We start from the raw sequence: 22,188 nt of genomic DNA, 5'->3' as shown, positions 1-22,188 counted from the left end.
CAAAATCTTTGATTTGCCTAAAAAACCATCACAAAAAAAAATATCTGTAGCCTAATCGAGAGCCTGGTTCTGTTCCAAATGCTGCTCTACGTCCAGACATCTGAATGTTGGCAGTCTGTGAGCAGAATCAACATTAGCCTTGGACTAAATAAGCAGAGCTTATCGCAGTAATGAGCTCCGGTTGATAGATGTACTGCTCGCTGTTATCTCTGCATCACATTCCACACAGAAAATAATTATTAGTGTTAGCTGTGAGTTACAGGACAAACCCACAGACTCCCGCAGCAGCACAACAAAATGAAAGAAAAAAATAAATAAATGGAACGTGTTAAAATTAAGTTTATTTAAAAGAAGATTCTGGAGAAGAATACAGGATTATGTTGTTAGAAATCTGCTTCTTCCCTTTAAAATAATAGTTTTCATCTCTTGGAGACCCACAAACCAGAATTTTTAGACCCATAGTATTACTGTGCGATACTTGAATAACCACCACATGTGCATTTTTAACATCCATAGTTATCACACTTTCTCACATCCAGTGACCAGTTTGGAATTTGGGTACGGCCCAGAGATTGCCGCTTTAATTCAGATTTGATGATCACGATCCGTCTGCACATCTGCGGCTCCACTGTAAACAGAGAAAACACTGTAGCTGTAAAGTTCCAGGATTTATCACAGTTGTTTCAGACGCCACGCAGACATCCAGAGATCCATTACTCAACTATATCTGTCATGAGAGTCGGCCTGAATGTGGACGCGCTCTGGCAACGCTTTGTTCACAAAAGCACACAAAGACTGAATCAGACGGGGCTCAAAGGCTCCTTCTCATTAACCCACCTAACGAAACCTTAAGTTATTTATTTAAGTAACACTTTTATTTATACAAAACAACAGAATATATAAAGAAAAAAGGTCACTCTCATGCCTGGGAGTTCTACTATTGCTCAAAAATTGCATTAGCTGAGGAAATGGCATGTCTGGAATTTAAAAAATAATATTAATAATAAAGCAAACTTGAGTGTTTTTTTTTTTTTCACATGACCGTACACTCCCTTTGTCCCGTTCTGGCTTCGATAAACTATGCTGTAAAACAAAAACTCAAATACAGAAACGACTAAAAAGTGTCCTCCCATATACCCGGGCTAAAAGCTACAAACATAAATAACAAAGAAGCACATTTGTTTGGCTTTTACATTACACAGCTTCAAGAGTCCATCCAGTGTCCACTTTTCCTTAATTTTTTTTTTGATTCTGAAGATGAGAACAAAATAAAAAATAAAAAGAAACAACAACAATGACAACATCGATAACAGTAAAGAGAAACGCGACCGCTCGTTGTGGAGAGAGGAGTGGAAACGGAGGGGATGAAAACTCCTGCGTGTGTGTGTGTGTTTGTGTGTTTATCTCCATCAGAGCTCATTGGAAGCTCGCTCGCCCTCCATTGAAAGGCGTGTAACATGTCTGTGTTCGGTCCCTCCTGCAGGGGGTGGGGGTGGTAGCTGTATGCTGCTGCTGGATGGCTGTGAGGAGCAGAGGTGAGTACTGGCAGTTTCCGTGGCAGGCAGACAGAGGAGGGGGGGGGGGAGGGGGGTGTCTTTAGTCTGTAAAGTCTCTCTCCTCACTGCGGGGAAAGGAACAGCTAGGTTGGGAAAGTTCATCTCGAGACCACGGTCGGGGGGCCACCACCACCACCAACACCACCACACACGCTCCTGACGACTCTGTGCACCACAAAACATGCGCACAATCAGCCGGACCCAGACTACCCCTGCTGGTTCCTTAATTTTATTCTTTAGGTGGTTCGTTCCTCGCCGTCGGTCTCCTGCTTGGTCCGGCGCAGGTTGCTCTTCATCTTCACAAACTCGGGGGTGTTCTCCTGCTCCTCGTCGATTTTCTGCTGCTCCAGCTCCAGCTGCAGGAACAAAAGACAGGATTAAGCTAATTATAGCTATAATCTTGTTTGCAATTCGGCGGACGATCACTTTGAAGCCCCCCTCCGGTCAAAAACAGTGGCGGACTCGGTATGTTTGAGATGCAGGGGCGGAAAAACTAAAAAGGGCACCAGCGCACAGAAAGTCACTATGTATACGCAGTGAAGAGAGGGCACTTTATCACCTTTCGTCTAATGTATGGGCATCTCAGAGGGCACTTTCTTATTTTTTTTTTTAACATGGGGCATCAGGGGGGCATTCGCCACCGTTCTGTTTTTCTTTTTGTTCCTACAGTTGAATGTCTTAACTGTGTAGAGTTTAAACTAAAATGCTGTTTTCACATTTCTTGAAAGTCGAAAGTCTACATTTTCTCTTTTACTGTGTGACATCACAAATGGTTAACGTAAAGCCTCGGGTGCACAAACACTGAGAATGGACTTTACACTGAAGTCAGAATCATCTTTTGTCCAACAGTTACACTTATGAATAGGCAAATACTTTCCATAGCACATGTTTTGGCGGTTTTAATGAGGGGAAAACATTCGTCTTTGCATTTTTCTGCAAAAAAACATTTCAGACACAGAGAATATTTATGTAAGCCTGAATTCATGTCTCAAGGGGCTCTTGAGTCTTCATGCTCAGACACAGTAGCAAGGTGCATCCCCGCAAAGTGCTGAAAAGACACAAGTACATTTCGTTCCTTCAATCATTTACCTGCTCTAGCTTCTGTTGCCTTTTCATGAGCTCGATCTCCAGGTCGCTCCTCTTCTTGTGGGCCTCCTGCTCCTCCTTCTGAGCCTTGAGCACTTGCTCCCTCTTTCTCTTCTCCAGAACCTTCTGGAGCTCAGGTTTGTTCTGAGGTGCCAGGCCCCTGCGCAGAAAATCAAATCAGCGACACGGCATGTTACCAAACGGGAGCGAAGTGAACAAACCTCCCCGACAACCCACGCCGATGCCACCGCACAGCCCCGGAGATTAATATTCACATTCATACGTAACAGATGATGACCATGACCTGATTCTGGTTTGACATGCAGATCTAGATGTTCAGGATTACACATTTCTAGTCTTGTTTCAGGGAAAGTCACCAATCTGTGAATATGACAGCTGCCAGCATTGGACCCCTTTTCCTTTTTCCTTCCCTAAAAACATTCCCAGTACGTCAAACCATACCATAACTCATCGAACATATTACTCATGGAAGCTGTCTTGTGGTGGCTAAGTTACTTGGGAAACCAGGAGGGATTTGTTACACAACTGCCTGGATGCGTGCAGCAAAATACAAAAAGAGGAACACGCCTCAGTGTGAGCGCGAAGAAACAGCGAGAAATACCAAATGTTACGTAATGCTCCGAACTCCTCCAAAAAAGTGCGTGAGAAAAGGGCGGCGGGGGGGGGGGGCTGAGGATGAGGCTCGGGAGTGCTTAAGACAGAGCGGGAACGGAGACGAAGGTCGGAGTCAGCCGGGAAAGGCCAATGAGCAGCAAAGCAAGTGGAGGGATTAGGGACGCACAATAAAAGTGCCACACAAGAGAGAAAGGGAGAGAGAGAGAGAAAAAAAAAGGACAGAGGCTATCAGTTGGCAAAAAAAAAAGTGTAATCTCCGTGCCCTTCAGAGGATCAATTTAAAAACCCTTATTATCCAGATTATTATTCTCTTCCCGTGAGAGCCCGACTCCACACGGGCTGCGTCGGCTCTTCGGGGAGAACACAGCATGCCCACCTGCCTGCAGTGTAGCAACAACAGTGTGCCTTAATTAAATGCACCATTAAACCTCGAGAGATTACATAACCGAGCCCGCCGTGTTCCAAGAAGTCGTGGGAGTTAATTCACAACAAGTAACTACTTTACCTCCAGTCGCTGCCGCAGAGAAACGCTCCGATTGCCCTGACTGCGAGGGGTCTTATGAAAGCAAGTATGAACCTAGAACAGGGAGGAGGGGTCAAGGTCACTCGGCGCAGTTAGACGGGCTGTAAAGATGTTTACGCCGGTGTCCTTTTCACTGAGGGCATCTTTTACGTAACGGCTGACCCTCATTACCACGATCCCCTCCCATGAGTGCGTTGCCCCCTTCGCAGACTACAAAGAATGTGTGTTCAAAACGCGACACAGCAATACCTCCATCTGCTGAACTGCTTCACCAGGCTTTGTGGCCGAATGTCTGAAATTCCTCTGTGTGTGTGTGTGTGTGTGTGTGTGCGTGTGTGCGTGTGTGTGTGTGTAGGAGGGGTCACCACAGCGAAGGTAGCAGAGGCAGAGAAAGGCCCTCAGCTAGAGACTGTTTTGTAAGCTTGATTACATAACACATTTTTTTTTTCTCCCTCACCGTCCATCCATCCATGCATCCATCCACCCACCCGCCCCCCCCTCGCCTCGCTCATCAGCGTGACTAATCCACTATGCAGCCAAGCTTTTCTATACTTTCACTACACGGTGGAGAGCCCAATGAAAACAGAGTTCATCCACCCCAAAACCCCCTAGATTTATCTCACAGACTTCTACTGATGCTCCGTCTAGACGACGACTACAAACAAACACTGCGCAGCGCTTGGAACGGAAAACACGGCTTTGCTCCTCATGTTTTTTATTACATTTCTTGCTTATCCTGCCCGCTGCGGCCGCTTTCCCATCACTACAAAAGCACCCCAGTCTTTGATTTGTTTAAGACACAGCACCGCTGCTGTGATGTAACAGCTGTCAACAGCATGTGTGTTTACTTAGCTATTAATAGCTGCGACACAAAGCTGTCGGCGCTGTTTGGTGAGAGAAAATACAAACAGTCAGCGTCAAAAGGCGGGATCATAGCTCCCTGTATGCGTGTGTACTCCCGCGCACGGACATCGACACGGATGCATGGATGCTCGCGCGGTGCGGTGTGATTATCAACAGCAGTCAGACCGGGTCGATCCTGCACGGTATATCTGTGTGACCTTTACATAACCAATTTTTCGACACACTAATGCACTTGGGCTTTTATATAATAGCTCCTATGAAAGTTTTATGTGCTGAGCTTTACATAATACTGCTGCTGCTGCTGGGGCCTGGAGGGACCAGTGGAGTAAACTTAAGTGACACACAGCATCAGCGCAGTCTGCATGGATACTATCAGACCAATAACAAGGAAGTTGCAGCACGACTGGAATACCTCCACCATGGATAAAACGTATTAGCGTGGATCTGGACACTGTGCTGGTTTTCCCCTTCTACAAAAGGGCAGGCGTGGTATTGTTGTCATAACCAAACAAGGAGATGAGGATTGTCTGGAATCCGTTGGACAACAACCACCCAATAAATGCCTAAACCAATGTCTGCACGTGGGGAAGTATTATTATTGTCCCAATAAAAGGTTTGGAATCAGGCCACCTTTGATAATCAGCGACCGAGTTTCGCTCACGCGCAATAAACCGCGATAAAGCCGTCTGTAGCTGGTTGTAAAGTGAATGAATCTCTGGGGATTTATGAGGCCAGTTTACCAGGATACAAATTAGACGGACACAAACAAGAGACGAAGAGAGAGACACATTGTTTTCTTCTGTCTCCTGACCTCTTCTGGTTCATGAGCAGCTCTCGGTGTAGGTCCTGGTGGTTCCGGGAGTTCTTGACCGGGTTGATCAGCTTCTTGGGTTTGATGAGCTCATCACAGTCTCCCTCCAGGTAGTCGGGCTCCGCCATGACACTCCTCCCTGGTGACAGCGACAGACCAGGGTCACACGGATCTGAAACGATAAAAGCAAATGAAGGGAACCTTAAATTTAATCATCAGGATGTCACAGTATGGGATGCAGCAATGCAATGGTGAGGAGGGATCGTCCATATCCGCGTTGCGAGGGGTCGACATCCATCGGGGACGTATTATTTCTTCCTTTCAAAGCATGAAACGAACATCTGCCTGCTCCTCCGGCTTAAGCACGCGCAGAGTTTTTAAACGGTCTCGATGGCGATGGAGCTGGAATTACATAATTGTTCCACACCGAGCGAGGAGGAACATTTCACACTCCTATCAGAGGGCGTAAGGAAAGAAATCAAGAGATGAGTCAAGAAAAGTTCCTCAGGCAACCCTTCAGGCACATATTTATGTACGTATCTAAAGTTGCTGACACATTACCACCCCAAAAGGTTCAATCCTGACCTCACAAAATAAAAACAACCCTCATTAACGACCCCCAGATGTGAGCACACTGCAACTTGCGCAGTTATAAAAACATGTAAGCTGTATTTCTCCATTCAAAAAGGGATTTAAAAACAAAGAAAAACAGCTACCTACGGACCAACAGGGTCACCTACAGCTGAGAAATGACTGACTGGGACACAGAAAGTTTGACCAATGCGTCACCGTAATCACAGGGTACACACAATAACACCAAAGCAAAAATAACTTTTACGGTGGCAACTAAGTGCCACCGTTAACAACGCCGCTCTGCATCCGACTGATCACATGCTCCGATTTAAGATCATGAATGTGTAGGGATTTCTACATGAACACGCAAAACAACTGAAATGAGAACAGAATAATAATAGAGAGGCTGGAACAGAAGAGTACTTCACTTTTATCTGCTGTTCAAGAAGAACAAAATGCACAAAACTCAATCCTGGCTCGACTCTTACCCTGCAGATGAGGAAAGACGGGGTATCTGAACATTGTCGCCATCTCTGCTGTTCTGATTCGGTACAGTTTCGTCCGGAAAAAAAGCTATTTTTTAAAAGAAAGAACACCTCGCTGTCCTGTTTTATCAGCGCGTTGCTGAGCGTCACACGGGAGAGGTGCTCTGGTCTGCACAGCTGTCTGCTTCTGAGCTGGGTGGATTTCAAAGTCTGTTTTATAGCCACGCTCACACACAAACACACACCCACTCTCTCTCTCTTTCTCTCTCTCTCTCTCTCTCTCTCTCTCTGTGCTCCCTCCATCACCTCCTCTCCCTCCTACTGACTTTCAGTGAACATCTCCAGGCAAAGAACAGTTTCTCCCTAACAGAAACAGATTTCACTGATCAATGATTATTCCTCCACTTTCTGTTTTTAAATGGTACTTCACATTTCAACCCCGTCTGTTAAAAACAGCCGCACGCAGAACTGGCAGAAAGAGGTCTGCCTTAAAAATAACATCAAAGTGGTCTGATTGTGCATTACGAAAATAGTCTGCTCAACATTAGATAACAAACGTCACGTGCGTTTCTTCTCCCGCAGCCTGAGCGAATGACTCAGATTCTCCCAACAGTCGTGCTTCTCACACGCCTGCGAGCCGACTCTCTCCTGAATGTGACCGATAAGGGCTGAAAACATCACATCATCCAATAGCATCCATCGGCTGTACCAAGGATGCATTACCCTGCACGTGCTAGACACAAAAGGTGGGGGAAGCGTGTGTCCTCAGAATCAAAACAAAGCACACACACACACACACACACAGGGATGGATGGATGTAACGAGCCACGGAGTCCACTAGGGGTCGACACTCTCGCATCCTAGAAAGGATGTCAGTTACATAACAAAAGGAGGCGAAGATAAACACGGCTTGTGGCTGCACGCTGCAGAACAAAGGCAGAGAAATACCACATGGTAAACACTCCGGATGGATGGAAGTGGAACATGTTGACAAAATGGAAATACTGGTGTTCCCAGTGGTTTGTGATTTCACAGTCGTAGTGGTGGGTAATCCCTTCTAATCTCAGATTAGTAACCTTTTAACATGATGTTTACAGACTCATGCGGCCGACGTAAATCTTAAAATCCGGGGATGCGTTCCATTTATTTTTTTAACCAACGCAGGTTGAGGGTCAAGTTTGGGGAAGGAGGTACTGCTAAAGGGATTTCTTTTTTTTTTTTGACTACTGCAGTCAACAGTATTTTCTATCTACAGACACCGCTGGCTATAATGTTGTTACAGCCAGGACATGCTGTGTGCATGTGAGATGGCAGAGGTGGGCAGAACAGCTTGTGGCTGCAGTCGGGGGCTGCTTGTGAGCACACACGTGCTGTGAACATCAAAGGCGGTGTGTGTTATTGCCGGTTGCGGGGGGGTAGAGGAACTTACAGACTGGCAGTGTTGTCAAAGTGTCCGTTAGCTTAACACATCTGCTCCGACTTCCTCCGTGCCCCGAGGGAGAGGGGAAGTGACATAGGGAGTTCAAAAGGAACCTCAAATTGGAGCCCTGCTTGAAGGCGGCCCTCCTCGGCCGGTCGTTTCTGCATGTTGTATTTTTTTACGCTCCACTCAAAAGCCACATAGATAACATGTTCCACTATCAGCGCACGCTCAACACCTAAAGAGCGCAGCAGATAAAGAATGTTCCAGTGACGTAAAGTAGGGCAGTATTTGAATGCACGGCTCAGTCTGCGCGGGACATTTCTGAACGATTTGTGACGTTCTAACAAACTGCCAGAACGGTGGAGTGCACGTGTTGATACTCCGGAACACAACTGTGTTCCGAACTTGTACGAGCGTGTCAGTGTTTCGAACCAAGGTGCGCCACTTTTTCTGGGGGGGAAAGCACGTCCTGCTGCTTCAGGAATCCCATTAAAAACAGTTTGTTTATTGGTTTTGGAAACACACCCTTACAGCACAGGCCACAGACACACACACACACACACACACACACACACACACACAGATAATGAGCCTCATAAAGACCTGAAACTCCGAAAATGCCCAGGAGAATGGCCCGCAGCACTGAGAGGATTTTAAACGTCCAAGCATTTAGGGATAAAACGAGCGGAGAGTTGGGGATAACAACGGAAAAAAGACAGGAGTAGAAGTGGGTCAGAGGAAAGTGTCTGGGGCAGGAGACGAGGGAGTTGGCCAAAAGGCACATTTCCTCTGTTTACTTCGCCCTCCTCCCTGTCATCCTCATAACCTGTGTGTGACTGCGGTGCTGTAAACTGTGATGTGTCACGTTGTTAATCAGCTGCAGATGAATCGTGGCAGAGAAAAATAGCGCAAGAAAGACAGAAAGTTGAATCGATGCAGAAAATGAAACACAAAAGGTCGTACCCTGCTCACACACACACACACACACACACACACACACAGAGCTTTGTTTTCACTGTACAAATATAGACAAGAACGTGTGGTTGGCAGCCTTTTAGTCTTAAAAACAGGAAGCAATCGGACTTTTTTTTTTAAAAACGTGATGCGTTTGATAAGCATGCCTGCGCTGACGACTGTGTGGCAGTGGACCCGACAGTGGCGGGTCGCACTAGAGCTGATAGAGTGACTTATCTCGGAAGGACAGAGTGCCCGCGCTGCGTGCCAAGCGGTTGCGTCACCGCGGCCGGCTCTGCTATACGAGCAGGCACGCACAAAGACTTGCATTCATAATAAGCGCCCATTTCTCAATTTCCTCCCTCAACTGTCATGTCTCAGGGGTTGCCATGGCGACCTGGCATCCCCCCACCCCCCTGGACACTTCATCCAGTGACACAGCACTCAGGGGCAGGAAAGAGCCGCTGCCAGCTCACACTGACACCTGAAGGCTGCAGATGGGCGTCACTGGGGAGGACTTTCGCCAACCGAAATAAACCCCTCAAAGACAACCTCACGGCGGCTATGAGCGGTAATTTTAGAACGGCGGATCAAATGATTGTGGGTTATGTGAAAGGTGTCCCTCACAGTGACAAATGCACAGACAGAATTATTGCCGGGCTGTGCAGTTTGCGCCAGATCGATGGAGCTTTGCAGCACCTTTCAGCTCACGGTTGCTCACTTTAAACTGCCGACAGATGATGACAAATTTTATGCAAAGTGTAGCGCAGGTGTTCATCATCATGTTAATCTTTCCTCTGCAAAAACAAACCAGAATTTCCATGTCACAGCTTCACATGATGAGATTTGCTGTTGCTAAGCTGACGTTTTCTGGCCGCCGACTGTTTTTACAGCTAGCTGTCGCGATACGATACGATCATACACAAGGTCAGCCTAGATGATAAAGTAATGTGGTATTGTTGGTTACAACAATAACAAAAAGTATATATATATATATATTTATATGCACGAAAAGGATTCTTCCTCATCTAACCAGACAGAGAAGAGCACAGATGGACAGAAAGGCTAATGATGAGGGATGGGGAAGAGAACCTAAATTGGCCATTAGCAGCGCTTCCCTTTCATTTCACTGCCATGAAACAAACAACACTGTAAATACCAAACTAAAAGCGATCAGAAGAAAGAAAGAAGGAAAGAAAGCACTCAAATAAGACAGAAGCGGATAACTTTTCAGTTGAGATCAAGACGCACAGACTGGGTTCAGCTCTCACGAGTCCAGAGCGGCCGTCCTCCTGCTGCTGCCTTGACAGACCGAGGAAATGAAGGCAAGGAGAGCAGCTGGCGGACTGCTTCACCATCTGACCCCCCTGCTCTCCTCCAAGGTGCAAGGCGCGACCCAGAGCAGGCCATCCAGCGCGCCGCACAGGGTGGGGTTGGCCTGTCAACTGTCATTGGTTATGAACACATGGCTGACCACACCCACTCCTCCATCCTCAGCGAGCCAGGATTTGTGATTCTCAGTATCCTGCACAAATGTGCGCACGGAGGGTCAGGTTTCCAAGAACGGATTGATCAGCACGTTAGCATCTGGTTTGATACGCGGCCGATCGTGGACACAGCTGACATGGAGGAGGGATTACTGATCTGTGGTTTCTGATCGGATAAAAAAGGAGGCTGACAAGAGCAAAACAAATGCTAAACCATACTTCTATATTAGTGTTTGAAACCTAATTCCCAGCCTCCTTCATGTCCCACATAGTTCCTCTTGTTCAGTCTCCATTTATCTTTTCTTTTTTGGCCAGATCCTGTCTATTCCACTCACAGATGGGAGGTCCACCCCTCAGGGGGAAATTGCGTCACCAAAACCCCTCAAGCAACCCCCACACCCCATTCTTTCTCTGTCTTTCCCTTTCTCACACACACACACACACACACACACACACACCTACACACACACACACACACACACCCTTTCCCCCCCTTGGCTGAGTGCTACAGGCCGGACAGATCCAAGTGTGCGTCTACTAGCCTTTTTCTGTTAATGAAGCGGCCATTCAGCCATAAATAGGGGAGGCCCTAATTAAAACACACAGATAGATGAGCTTTTAACTGGCAGCTGCGGGGGGATGGGGCAGGGAGAGTCAGACAGAGAGAGAGGGAGAAAGTGACAGAGAGAGTGGAGGGGAAGCAGAGAGTTGGGGGGGGCCGGTAGTGACATTGTGCTCATTTCCCGGACGAGCCGTGTCGAGTGTACGTACGTGCTCGTTTACAAGCCTCCCCCCCAGTGACAACACATAAATCACAGCTGGCAGCGCAGTGACGTACATGTGCGCGTATTTCTAGAATCAAACAATGGAAACACACATTTTTCCTGTCACATAAAAATACATTCAGAGTCCGCATCAATTAGAAATAAGACAACCCGCATACGCACAGTGTCGTTTTTAGTGTAGTGTGTGTTGGCAAAACAGTTTCCAAAAACTGACCTACCAGTGCGCGCCAAAGAAAGATGGCAGCCAATAAGATAAGACCAAACAGGAACACCATGAACTCAAACATGTTTCTGTCTGTACGCAAAGTTCGACTCTTGCTACTTTAGACTGAGTGAATGGCTCAAATGTAGTAACCAATCTTCAGAAGATGCAGATGCAGAAGACGCAGCCAACGCTGACAGCGTTCGGACAAAAGAAGACTGGACTGTGAGGGAGAAACAATGCAACGCAGACAGTGAGAGGGAAATGGTTCCTCAAAGAGAGTATGCTTGGGAGTTTGGGGGTTGAGATCTGTTTTGTATTTCCTTTTTTTCCCGAGGAGTGGGGGTCTGGAGCCGGGGAGAAAGGGGAGCTGGGGAATTCTAGGGGCCTCATCGTGTACCGACATCCGAAAAGCGCCCGGCCCGCTCCCACAACACGATGATGTCACTAGGGAGACGCAAGGGTATGGGAATTTACAATCGAGGTTTTAGGGTTCATAAAGCACAGATGCGCACAAACACCCACACAATGAAAGGGTAATGTAACACATTGCATCATGTGAGGGGAGAATGGGCTGTCTCTGCCTTTAGCTATGCAGTGTGTGTGTGTGTGTGTGTGTGTGTGTGTGTGTGTGTGTGTGTGTGTGTGTGTGTGTGTGTGTGTGTGTGTAGGTTTAAAAACACCCTGATGTCATTAAGGGAGTACTGGGCGGCTCTGCAGACTGTCATGATGAAGAGCAAACACCCAAACTCATTACAACAGAGCAGCGAGGAGTAATCGTTCATATAAAAACAACATCTGAATTACTGAAACGCTCTCCCTATAACTTGGTTCTCAACTCTCTGGCCACCCAACGCTTACTGCAAAACCATATTTTTGTTCTTTGTTTCAGCGACTCTTAAAGTGGCATTCTTTTTAAGAAGTGGCAACTCCACTGGTTGCACAAAGAAAGTCCGATTTAATGTAAGCTCATGAGAAAATGCCCCTTTTTCTGAGTTTATGGCCTCAGTCGCTAGTTTCAAGTCGTCGATAATACGTGATATTCGTTTGGTGTATTACGATTCACACACCTTTGTCAGTCGACCTAGGCAGACTGTTGCACCGCGTCACATCCCCTGTGTCTCGGCCAAAGAAACAGGGACTTGAAAACACCGCAAAGACTGAAGCCGACCGCCAACAAGCTTGTACGTTCTGCGCCTGCGTGAAAAGAAATACGTTGCTGGCATTTTAAATACTGGGACACACTGCACCGACTAAAGCTCGGTGGATGCTCCCTGACATGGCTGATCATCGCCCCGGTGCGTCAGGGCCTCTAAGCTCTTCGGGAAACGGGACATTAAATGGCAGCTGAAGTTGAGGACGCTCGAAAATACGAGTTTAAACGAGCCGATCACACAAAGACCTTTGTTGTTCACCGGACACGGTATCTTCTCAGAAACAGAGGAACCTTTTCAACTCAACTTCTCATGTCTTTTGCAAGTTCCTGTGCAAAAAAACCCCAGAAAAGTGAAACGCGAAACAAAACAGTACATTCATTACTTTGGCAATGATTGAATGTACGATGTTAATGTGACTCCGGGAACCGATTAGAATCAGTGTTGTGAAAATAGCAATCTCTTGTGGCTGCAGTCCTTCAAATCGCTGTGCGTCCCTCTTCGTGTCTTGCATCTCGGATAACCACAGTGGCTGCGTCTGGTCATGTCAGATTATAATGTGGGTTTGACTGCTTCCAGATCTGACTTTTTAAAGGGCCGATTGCGAGCAAATATCCAGAATCTGTCAGCTGACGTGCCTCGACAACGGCTGTCCCCATAACTGACAAGAATCACTGACACCTCTTATTGTTAACGTGATGAGGACAAATCGATCCCTTTGTTTAAAACGTGCCCGCATTAGACAGCTTGTGCTCAGCACTGACTGAAGTTATTTATTGCGGCGGCTCGTTCCGCGGCCCTGTTGCCACACGTTGCGAGCCCAGCGCCGAGGCAGATTACAGGATGAATGGGATGGATTGAAAAAGGGCACAGACACCACTTTGAGTCACACTACAGGAATGTGATGAACCTGCAAAGCGATTATGGCTTTCGGACGCACAACAGCGTGTACATGTAGGGGCGCGCTCAGACGCAGCCAGACAGGTTTCCATACACCGACGGTCTCTGAGTGACGGCAACACTTTTCTTTAAAAAGGTCAAAATCAAAACGCTGACTCGCACCAAAGTCTGAACACAAGTCCAGAATAATTAGCGAGGGGGGGGGGGGGGTTCACACCTGTCAGTCAAACACAAAGGGCCGGTCTATACTCCCTCACAGCTGACACTGACACATGTTCCTGTATGTAGATGTATAGGCCTGATTCGAACAGGTGGACTGAGGCAGATGAACAACACATGCGCTCAATCCAGACTGCTTTTCCACGTAAGACACACCCTAAGGCGCCAAATTATAGACAGAGCACATGCATGTTTCATGTGGCTCCTCCTCGCCGAGATGTAAACATGTGCTCATATACTGCACATTCCTCACACACATACTCACACACACACACACACGAATGCAGCTCCGAATATCTTTCTCTTAAATCCATGCGGTCAGAGAAAGCCACAGCCGTTTTGTCTGGCTCAGCAGTGTGAAGTGCCGTTCAGTCGTAAAAGGGACGAGTCTTTGTTATGGCTCGGCTGTCTGTTCCAGTTCCAGATTCAAAGCTTTGTGCTTTACTGCTGTTTTTTCCTCATGGCGCAGAGTCACGCCCCCTCACGCCGTCTACTGGCTGAGCCCAGCTGGGAGCTCGGTGCTCATTGGCTGGGGGGCACACCGGGGAGGATTTGGGAGGTTCTCCTTTGTTTACATGCTAGTAGAGAAAACCCCAATAACAACTGTTACCTTGGGCAACCAGGCGAATCGACAGTTATCCAGACAGACAGGCACACAAGGTGCGAGCCGACCGCGCACGCACGCACATGTATAATGAGTTAACCAGGTGTTCAAAAACAAGCCAAACGAGGAGTCTTTGTTCTCACCGACTCCATGCTCTATGCTTGACATGATACAAAATATAGCATGTGGATGCATATTTTTAGACGGGCCAGCTGGCAATCATGTGGTTTCATTGTCTGATGAAACTTTCCAAAGCATGTATACATTCTGAGAGCCGCCGCTGGCTTCAGGCTGCAGGAGAAAACAAGTGGCTCTGTCCCTCAGTGGGCGTATGCTCCTGTTTGTTTGTAATAAGACAGGATCATATATCTTGATAGAGACTTACAAAGAGCCTAATCCAATTCATGCAGCTCAGACTCCCAATCTCTCTATACTTCTACCTAACAAGCTGGACGGAGGAGGGCATTTAGAGTCTGTGTGCGTGCGCGTGTGTGTGTGTCATCCTTCCTCCAAGACTACGCAAAGTGGTCGGCACAGTAATGGTGCTTTATTGTGATTGAAGCTGCAGCATAACAGCAGGAAAATCAATGGGATTCTTTGAGAAGCTGAGTCTCTGTAGGTGTGTGTGTGTGTGTGTGTGCCTGTTTTAGTCTTGGGCACACACATCTTATCTTTCTTTTATGAGCAAGCCAACATCAGGGCGGTCAGGCCTCAGCATGTCGGATGCTCATATGAATCCATCCCACACCAGCTCTCCATCAAGAAACCCAATACCTTAATCGTGACATCATAATATAAAACCATGGCAACACAACTCCAGCACAGTGTAAACAGATCCTTTGTCCTGGTGCGAGGGGCTGTGATTGCATCACTTCTGTTTGCACAAACCTGCCATAATCATACAGCGCTGCTGTGGTGCAGAGTGAAATGTACTTCTAGGAGTGGATGTCAATAAAAAGTGCTAATAGTTAGCATCCAATGGTACTTTGTGGTTTGCTTTCAGGTAAATGTTTAGCTGAGGTGGCAAACCATCCAGGTCCAAATATATCTCATCTCATAATCAATTTAGGGAGTAGTGACAGTTTAAACAACACCCCACAGTCTATAAATACATGGTGTTTACTGCGCATACAGCGCCGCTGTCCTTCGCCCCCAAAAAACGTTCCTTTTCATAAAAGCGTTACAGCAAAAATTGTGATATCTTACAATATAACACGAAGGAACCAAGCGTGATTGCAAATGGAAATTCGCTCATGAAGTTTGAGGAAAAGTGACTAACCATGTCGTACTTTCAGTGTTTCTGACGTTTCATTCTCAAAGACGTGTCAAGACATGATGTCTTAAGAATGACATTTGGTGCGGAACTGCATTTCCTGCACCACAAAAAGAGATAGAGCAAGTTGTGTGGGAGTTGCCCTTTGACTCATTTCACCAGGTTGTACCACAGGAAACTGTTGAGCGGAGGTGGCACACCACCCAGATTCTACACATCTTCCGGCCCGCGATCCGTTGGGTTGCTAGACGACGGCGTAAACAACAGACAGACTCGTTGAATATGACGCCTGCTGTGTGAAATAGCACCTAAAACACTTTTCATTTCAGAAAAGTGCATTACTCATGATGGTAGTGAAGGTGGGCTTTGAGTCAGGCGAGGTCCTCCACCTCCGGCCCACGACTGGGTCACGATTACATGTTCTTCAATTAGTTATGTCCTCCTTTGAGACACAACTTTACCAGTTTTTAACAGTTTTAATTGGGCAAAGTGTTTGCTCTGTTGTTGAACGCTCAGAAGAAACACTCGACTCCTCAAAGTATGCTCGGAAAAAAGCATTTTTGGGAATCAATATCCAACACGAGTGAAACACTGACACATCTAAACAAAGCCGAACAATATCCAGCCCCAGGCGAAACAATTCTAGAGCATTAAAAGGGATGAAAAACATTGCACAACTCAAAGCCTCTCGGCAGGTTTGAACTGGACGGAGTGGAGACGTGTTTGGTAAAACTAAGAGGGCTCCGCTCTCAGAACAGAGGCCCTCTGAAAAAAACCTCCCTCTCTGTTTACTCGACTCATTACAGGGGAAAAGACTGAAAAACATCTGCTACAAGGTAGTCTTTCACCACCCATATGAACAACATGTCTGCGAGGAACTAGCAACGGAGCATAATCGTGAATCACGCGCACACAGAAACAGTGTGTCGTGTGCGGCGCTCGAGGATCAGCGTGTTCTGCTGAGTAATGAAGATTCTGAGCCCACAGACGGACCAGTAGGACTGTGGGAGATAATACTGTCAACAGACATGTGGTTGCCAGTTACCCCTTCATGGACACACACGCACACACCCATTCCTGACCTAAATACCTTGACTTTCTTGAGGTCAGGTTGAGTCCTTGACACGGCCTCAGCTTCTATAATGATACATCTGCGAAGGAACCACTAATGTGCCATTATAGGATGGAAACTCATTTCATTCACATATCTAAATTCCTGTGAGTGCAGTAATAATGCAGGAGAGAGCATTCCAGCTGTAACACACACACACAAACACACACAAACACACAAACACACACACACACACACACACAGTGACAGCTTCAGCGTTTACAGGAAACATAAGACAGCGAGAGAGACAGAGAAACAGAAGAAAGAGACAGAGAGGAGGGAAGGAACGGGTTCAAAGATCACAAAACAGATGTAAATCGTTTAGCGAACTCGGCTCTAAATGACTAACACATGTGCGAGAAACTTTCCTCTCCTTGCGCGCACACACACACACACACACACACACACTCTCTCTCTTGAAAGCTCTTCACCTTGGAGAGTTTAGCATATTCATTCATACCACCTGCCTTCGTCACTTCTCTTCACTTCACTTCACTTCGCCGGAGCCCATCTGATGAAGCGGTGTTAAACTTCTTCACATGTTAAAAGCTGCTGGTCAGCCTCCACCCAGCAAACACACACAAACACACACACACTCAGCCCTCTGGCTCGACTCGGGCTGAACCCTGTTTGTTTAAACGTCTTGTTAAAGTTTGACAGCGAACTCTCGGAGACGTGTTTGCACTGCGAACAAGAAACTCCGTGAGTTTGAGACCCGTTTGCCAGATCATAAGGCTGTTCACATGACAGCTGACCTCTGCGCCTGATGACAGCACAGGGCCAGTGTGTCAGCTCTGACTGTAGCCATGTGCTCTGACACAGGAGGCAGCTGTAAGTCACTGCTGTGTGCCATCACACACACACACACACACACAGTCTTACTCACACACTTCAGATAAAGCTCATCCATAAAACACATTCAGTTTAAAAAAAAAAAAAGAAGGGTGTCTCACCCATTTTTCGAGAATAAAAGATGACATCGTTATTTGTCAGGTTATGGAGATAAAAAAACAGCAGTAAAAAAAAAACAGAGGGAGTCCTGTGTAAAGCACCCTGAGAGAAAACTGTGATTTTAAGGTGGATTAATAATCTTGATTTCTCTTTTAAAAAAAACAAGTGATTGCACTTTTTTTCCCTTGTTTTTTTAAGAGGGTCAGAAGGAATATCACATGAGCCTCAGCCATGAGATCCCCCCAAACGCTTCAGACACACCAGGGAGAATAAAACCCACATTATTTTTCCTTTCCCCTTCTTCTTCTATTCTTCTCCCATAGCGCAAAGTGCCAGCTGCCATGAACACCACTAGTCCACGTTAACTGTACGTCCTGTACAACAAACCCCAACGTGTTCGCTCCCCTCCACTGTCCCGTCGGGCTGCAGTCATGCGCCGCAACAAAAGGAGACAATGAAACAAGAGTTTGTGTGTATGTGTGTGTTGTTGTTTTTTTGCAATCTCATTCTCTCACTCCTCGGGCTTTTTCCCCTTCTTCCTCCTCTTCCTCACTTTACAGTTAAAAAAAACAACAACAAAACACAACCACATACAGCAGACAGACAGTTCAAACGCGCTGCTTTTGTTGAGTGAAACAAAAAAAAAACCCACACACACGAGCTCCCAGACACACACATACATAGACACAGAGACACACACACACCTACCTCAAAGTCGAGCCCGACGCTACTTCTCCAACTGAACTTGTTCAATATTTAAAAAAGAAAAAAGAGGAGAAAACGTCAGCGCTCCTCTCCGGATCACTTCTCGGGGCTTGAGGTGTGTCCGCCGCCGCGCCGCTCTAGTAAAGTGTTCAGCGCACACACTCACGCTTACTCACACACACACACACACGCAGTCAGCACCCATAGAAAATGTAAATGTGGGATGGGTGGGACGGGGAGGAGTGACGTCACGCCCGGGCTCCTCCTCCTCCTTCATGTGAGGAGTGGGGGACTCCTCGAGCTCAGGGCGGGGCGTGTGGACGGGACGCGCGCGCACACACGGACACGCGCGCACACAGATGACGAGCACTAGATTTATTTATTTTTTTTTAAATAAATTCGTCATCACTTCCTGGAAAAAGTTAAAATCTGTGTTGTGGAAAGACTCATTTTTCTGTGATGAGACTTTTTCTGTGGTATTTGAAAACAGTCTCCATGAACCAGCTGTAGATACTTAATATATTTATTTTATATCTTAGTTTTTTCATTATTTCCTTCATATTACAATGTATTTTATCTCTGACCTCAATAACTGCCTTTATTGTCACTGTAAACTCAGCATACAAGGAAATTAAGAGTAAAACTCTGTTTGGTGCAACAACAAAGTCCCAGGATAGAGAATAAAAACAATAAAATGAAATATAAATATAAAAATTAAGTATAAAAAGGGAGGAATCAGTATGTTAAAGTGTATATTCTTAATTCATTGAGGTGTTTTGAATATAATTATTAGAATTATTTTAACTTAATTCTAATAAACTTATGTAGCACCTTTAAAAATAGAGTTTACAAAGTGCTTTGACAATCAAACAAAAGCAGCAAACTCAGCAAGACAGTTTTTACAGAACAAACACTCTATAGTGAAGCCAGACACAAGTAAGCCTAGTCAGAAAATGTAAAAACACAAAAAGTCAATATGAGTCCTCATAAGTCAGAGGAATAAAAAATGTCAGACAGGCAAAATCACAGAAAAAGAAGAAAAAGAATGCAAAAATAGAAATAAATAAAAGGATAGAATCAATAAAAGGACAACATTGCATCAAAAAGGAATTAAGAGCAGATAACAAGATTATGGACATTAAAAACTTATAAACGACAATAAATATATTAAAAATAAAAAAAAATAAATGCAGTAAAGGACAGTACAGGGGTTATTTAAAAACAGATAAATGGACTGGAACAATTAAAAATTCAGTTAAAAAGGTGCTTTCACATGACAGAATGTCTATAAAAGTGGGTTCTGAGAAGTGATTTAGAATAAGTAATTGATTCAAATCAGTTGTGGGATTGTGTATTTTAAATTGCAATAACTGTACAGGCTATTTTAACATTAGCTTCCGTAACTCTTTAACATGAGCAGAGGCTACTTCCCCCCTTTTCTTTTCCTTAAAGCAGCACCATCAATGTTTTGATATTAACGCTGGTACTATGTGAGGGGGTCTCTTGTAGTGGCAAAACCCTAAAATGGGCTCATAGAGACACAAAGTCACGCCCCTTTCGGTGGACCCCAAGGAAGGGTCTATGGTAGTGAATGGAGAGAGGTGTAGAAATGCATGGATCCTCCGTGTTGGGGGCCAATAGATGGCGTGAACCAGAGACTTTCCCCAACTGAGCTACCTTCTTTAGAGATTAAATAATTTAATCTTGCAGCTCTTCTACACTTTCCAAATTGTTTTGGTCTGAATGGCTCAAATTATGAGAGTGAAACGAGTCATTTTGTCAAATGTTATCTACAGTTTTACTTCTCCCACAATGTAAGCTTATCAGAAAAAGTCTTTTTTTTGGCCCCAGTGCGTCATGTGATGTTGTAACTACACGGTGTCATTTCCTGGGGGCTTGATTGCAGCACTGAGCAGCTAAGGAAAAGATAATTTCCTCGAATGTAGATGGAGACCAAAACAGAGCTCAAAAACTAATCCTACTCTGTGCCTGCTGGATGTGCAACTGCTTACTAACATGTTTCAGCACCTTTATGTCAGTATTAGGTTTACGGCTTGTTGCTCTGCCTCTTGTGCCCAAAATATCAATTAATGTTACTTTAAGCAACTTCAAGGTTTACTGATCAAATATTACGGCCCCTTTTCTTTCAGAGCTTATAGGTGAAATAATCATTACTCCCTCCGGTTATTCTTCTCATCGTTCTTCACTTTGATTACATCAGATCAAGCGGCTGCCTGTTATTGTCGCAGACTGCATATCCTGACCATTCTTTGTGATAAGGAGTAATCTGCTTACTGATGAAGGGTCAGTGGATCTGCTTATCCACCCTCCCTTCTGTTAAGTCGGCTCACAGAAACCCCGAGTTTCATGGCGATCTGTTGGTTCGCATTGCCCTGCTTATTTCAGGGGGGCGGGGGTGTATCCTCTTGATTGTATCTCATTGGGTTGGATAGTAATTTAAGTTGCTGTACAACCTCCAGAGCATGCTTACTGGAAATGACAAAAAGAACAGAAAACAGCCCAAAGGGTTGGGTCTGAAATCTAAACATGTGGGAGGTGGGGGCGTCGAAGAAGTAAAACATTCCTACGGACCTTCTCATAACTTAGGAGAGGGGTGACTCAAAGTGCTGATGTGAACAATAGGATGAGTCATGAGAGGGGTCGCCTCTGACAGAGAGGACACTCCCTCCCGAGACCACCACTCTCAGAGCTCCCACCGTGCAGGAAACAGATGTGTGCGCAGTGTAGAGCAGAGAAGTATGTAGGAGTACGAGAAAATAAAAGTCAGAGCAAAGCTGTACAAGCCATCCTCACCATGATATTTAAATACATGTTTACAATCTTGAATACTTAAAGGAATAGTTTAACATTTTTGCGAAATATGCTTGCTCGCTTTCTTGTCGTTAGATGAGAGGATTGCGACCACTCTGGTGTTTGTTGGCTCAATGTGCAGCAAGAGCCAGCAGCAGCTTAGCTTAGCATAAAGACTGGGAACAGGGATAAACAGCCTAGCTCTGTTTTTTGTTTAATCTGCACAAAAACCTGGATGTAAAAATTGTCAATTCTTTTGTTAGGACTTGCGAGACCACAATGTTCATGTTCAGGTGCATGTGATCTCACGATTTTATCCTGCCAGGCTTCAACATAGGCGCTTATATCTGAAACCAGAGCCCACGAGAAGAGAGATGCACATAACTCTGTTTACTAATTGACATTCTTTTCACAGTGATGGTGGATCGTGGAGCCCGTCAATAGTTCCCTGAAGTTATAAGTTATACTAGCAGTGAAACAGAGTTTAAGCAGAAAGTCAAGTGTCAAGTCCTTTACATCATATCAAGGTTAGATTTAAAACCTCAACCGCTGTGGGAAGAAAGTACTTCCTCTCTGCTATGGCAACCAGCCTGTTTGAGCGAAACAGCTTCTCTACAGATATTGGTGGAGATAGGGCATCTGTCGGCGGTTTTCCGTTTCAGATGTTTTCAGAGAAGTGTCACTCCTCTTCCTCTAAACCACAACTGGATGAGGAGATTCAGAGGGACGATAGCATTTGCACAGACGCGACCAGAAAGCGGTTAACACGAGCGAAAGTCCCCTTTTTTGCTGCTCTATAAAATTCCACCCACAGCCACCATTTTTTTATTACGTGTGTACACAATTCACGCCGGCTTAAAACGTCCACATGACTGACCTGCATGGACCCATACGAGCTGAACGTATCCCTGACTGTAAATAAAGGCTGATTGCTTTATGCGGACAGGTAAGGACACTGAAGGTCGCGTTGTTGCCCTTTTCCCCTGCGTGTAAGTGGGCGTTTCCTCGTGTCACTGCCTGTAACTGGACAGTTTTTTTTCTCCCTCCCCCTGCCTCTCTGTCTCACACTGCCGGT

General features: G+C 45.8%; 1 protein-coding gene across 2 annotated transcripts; it reads right to left on the bottom strand.

Annotated features, from left to right (window-relative positions):
- Positions 1-321: 321 nt before the first annotated feature.
- fam107b (family with sequence similarity 107 member B) lies at positions 322-18,509 on the bottom strand. 2 transcript variants are annotated; one of them, XM_030426165.1, is made up of 4 exons: positions 18,306-18,509; positions 5,477-5,648; positions 2,646-2,802; positions 322-1,912 (listed from the first exon to the last, which is right to left on the bottom strand). In XM_030426165.1, the coding sequence occupies exons 2-4, from the start codon at positions 5,602-5,604 to the stop codon at positions 1,793-1,795; spliced, it is 405 nt and encodes a 134-aa protein (XP_030282025.1). In that variant the 5' UTR covers positions 5,605-5,648; positions 18,306-18,509; the 3' UTR covers positions 322-1,792. The 2 variants fall into 2 exon arrangements, with proteins under 2 accessions (XP_030282025.1, XP_030282024.1); XM_030426164.1 differs by lacking the exon at positions 18,306-18,509 and adding an exon at positions 6,538-6,810.
- Between the last annotated feature and the right edge of the window lie 3,679 nt (positions 18,510-22,188).

This window comes from Sparus aurata, chromosome 8, assembly GCF_900880675.1.
Source record: "Sparus aurata chromosome 8, fSpaAur1.1, whole genome shotgun sequence".
NCBI lineage: Eukaryota > Metazoa > Chordata > Actinopteri > Spariformes > Sparidae > Sparus > Sparus aurata.
Note: the sequence above shows the minus strand (reverse complement) of the source record. Positions and strands in the feature narration are given on the sequence as shown.

Bases quoted from the DNA above. Each gene is read 5' to 3' on its own strand.
- fam107b (XM_030426164.1), bottom strand. From the start codon at position 6,580: ATGGCGACAATGTTCAGATACCCCGTCTTTCCTCATCTGCAGG. The intron at 2,803-5,476 runs GTCAGGAGACAG...TTTTCTGCGCAG, and splicing joins CTGCTCATGAACCAGAAGAG to GGGCCTGGCACCTCAGAACA. The intron at 1,913-2,645 runs GTAAATGATTGA...TTGTTCCTGCAG, and splicing joins GGCAACAGAAGCTAGAGCAG to CTGGAGCTGGAGCAGCAGAA.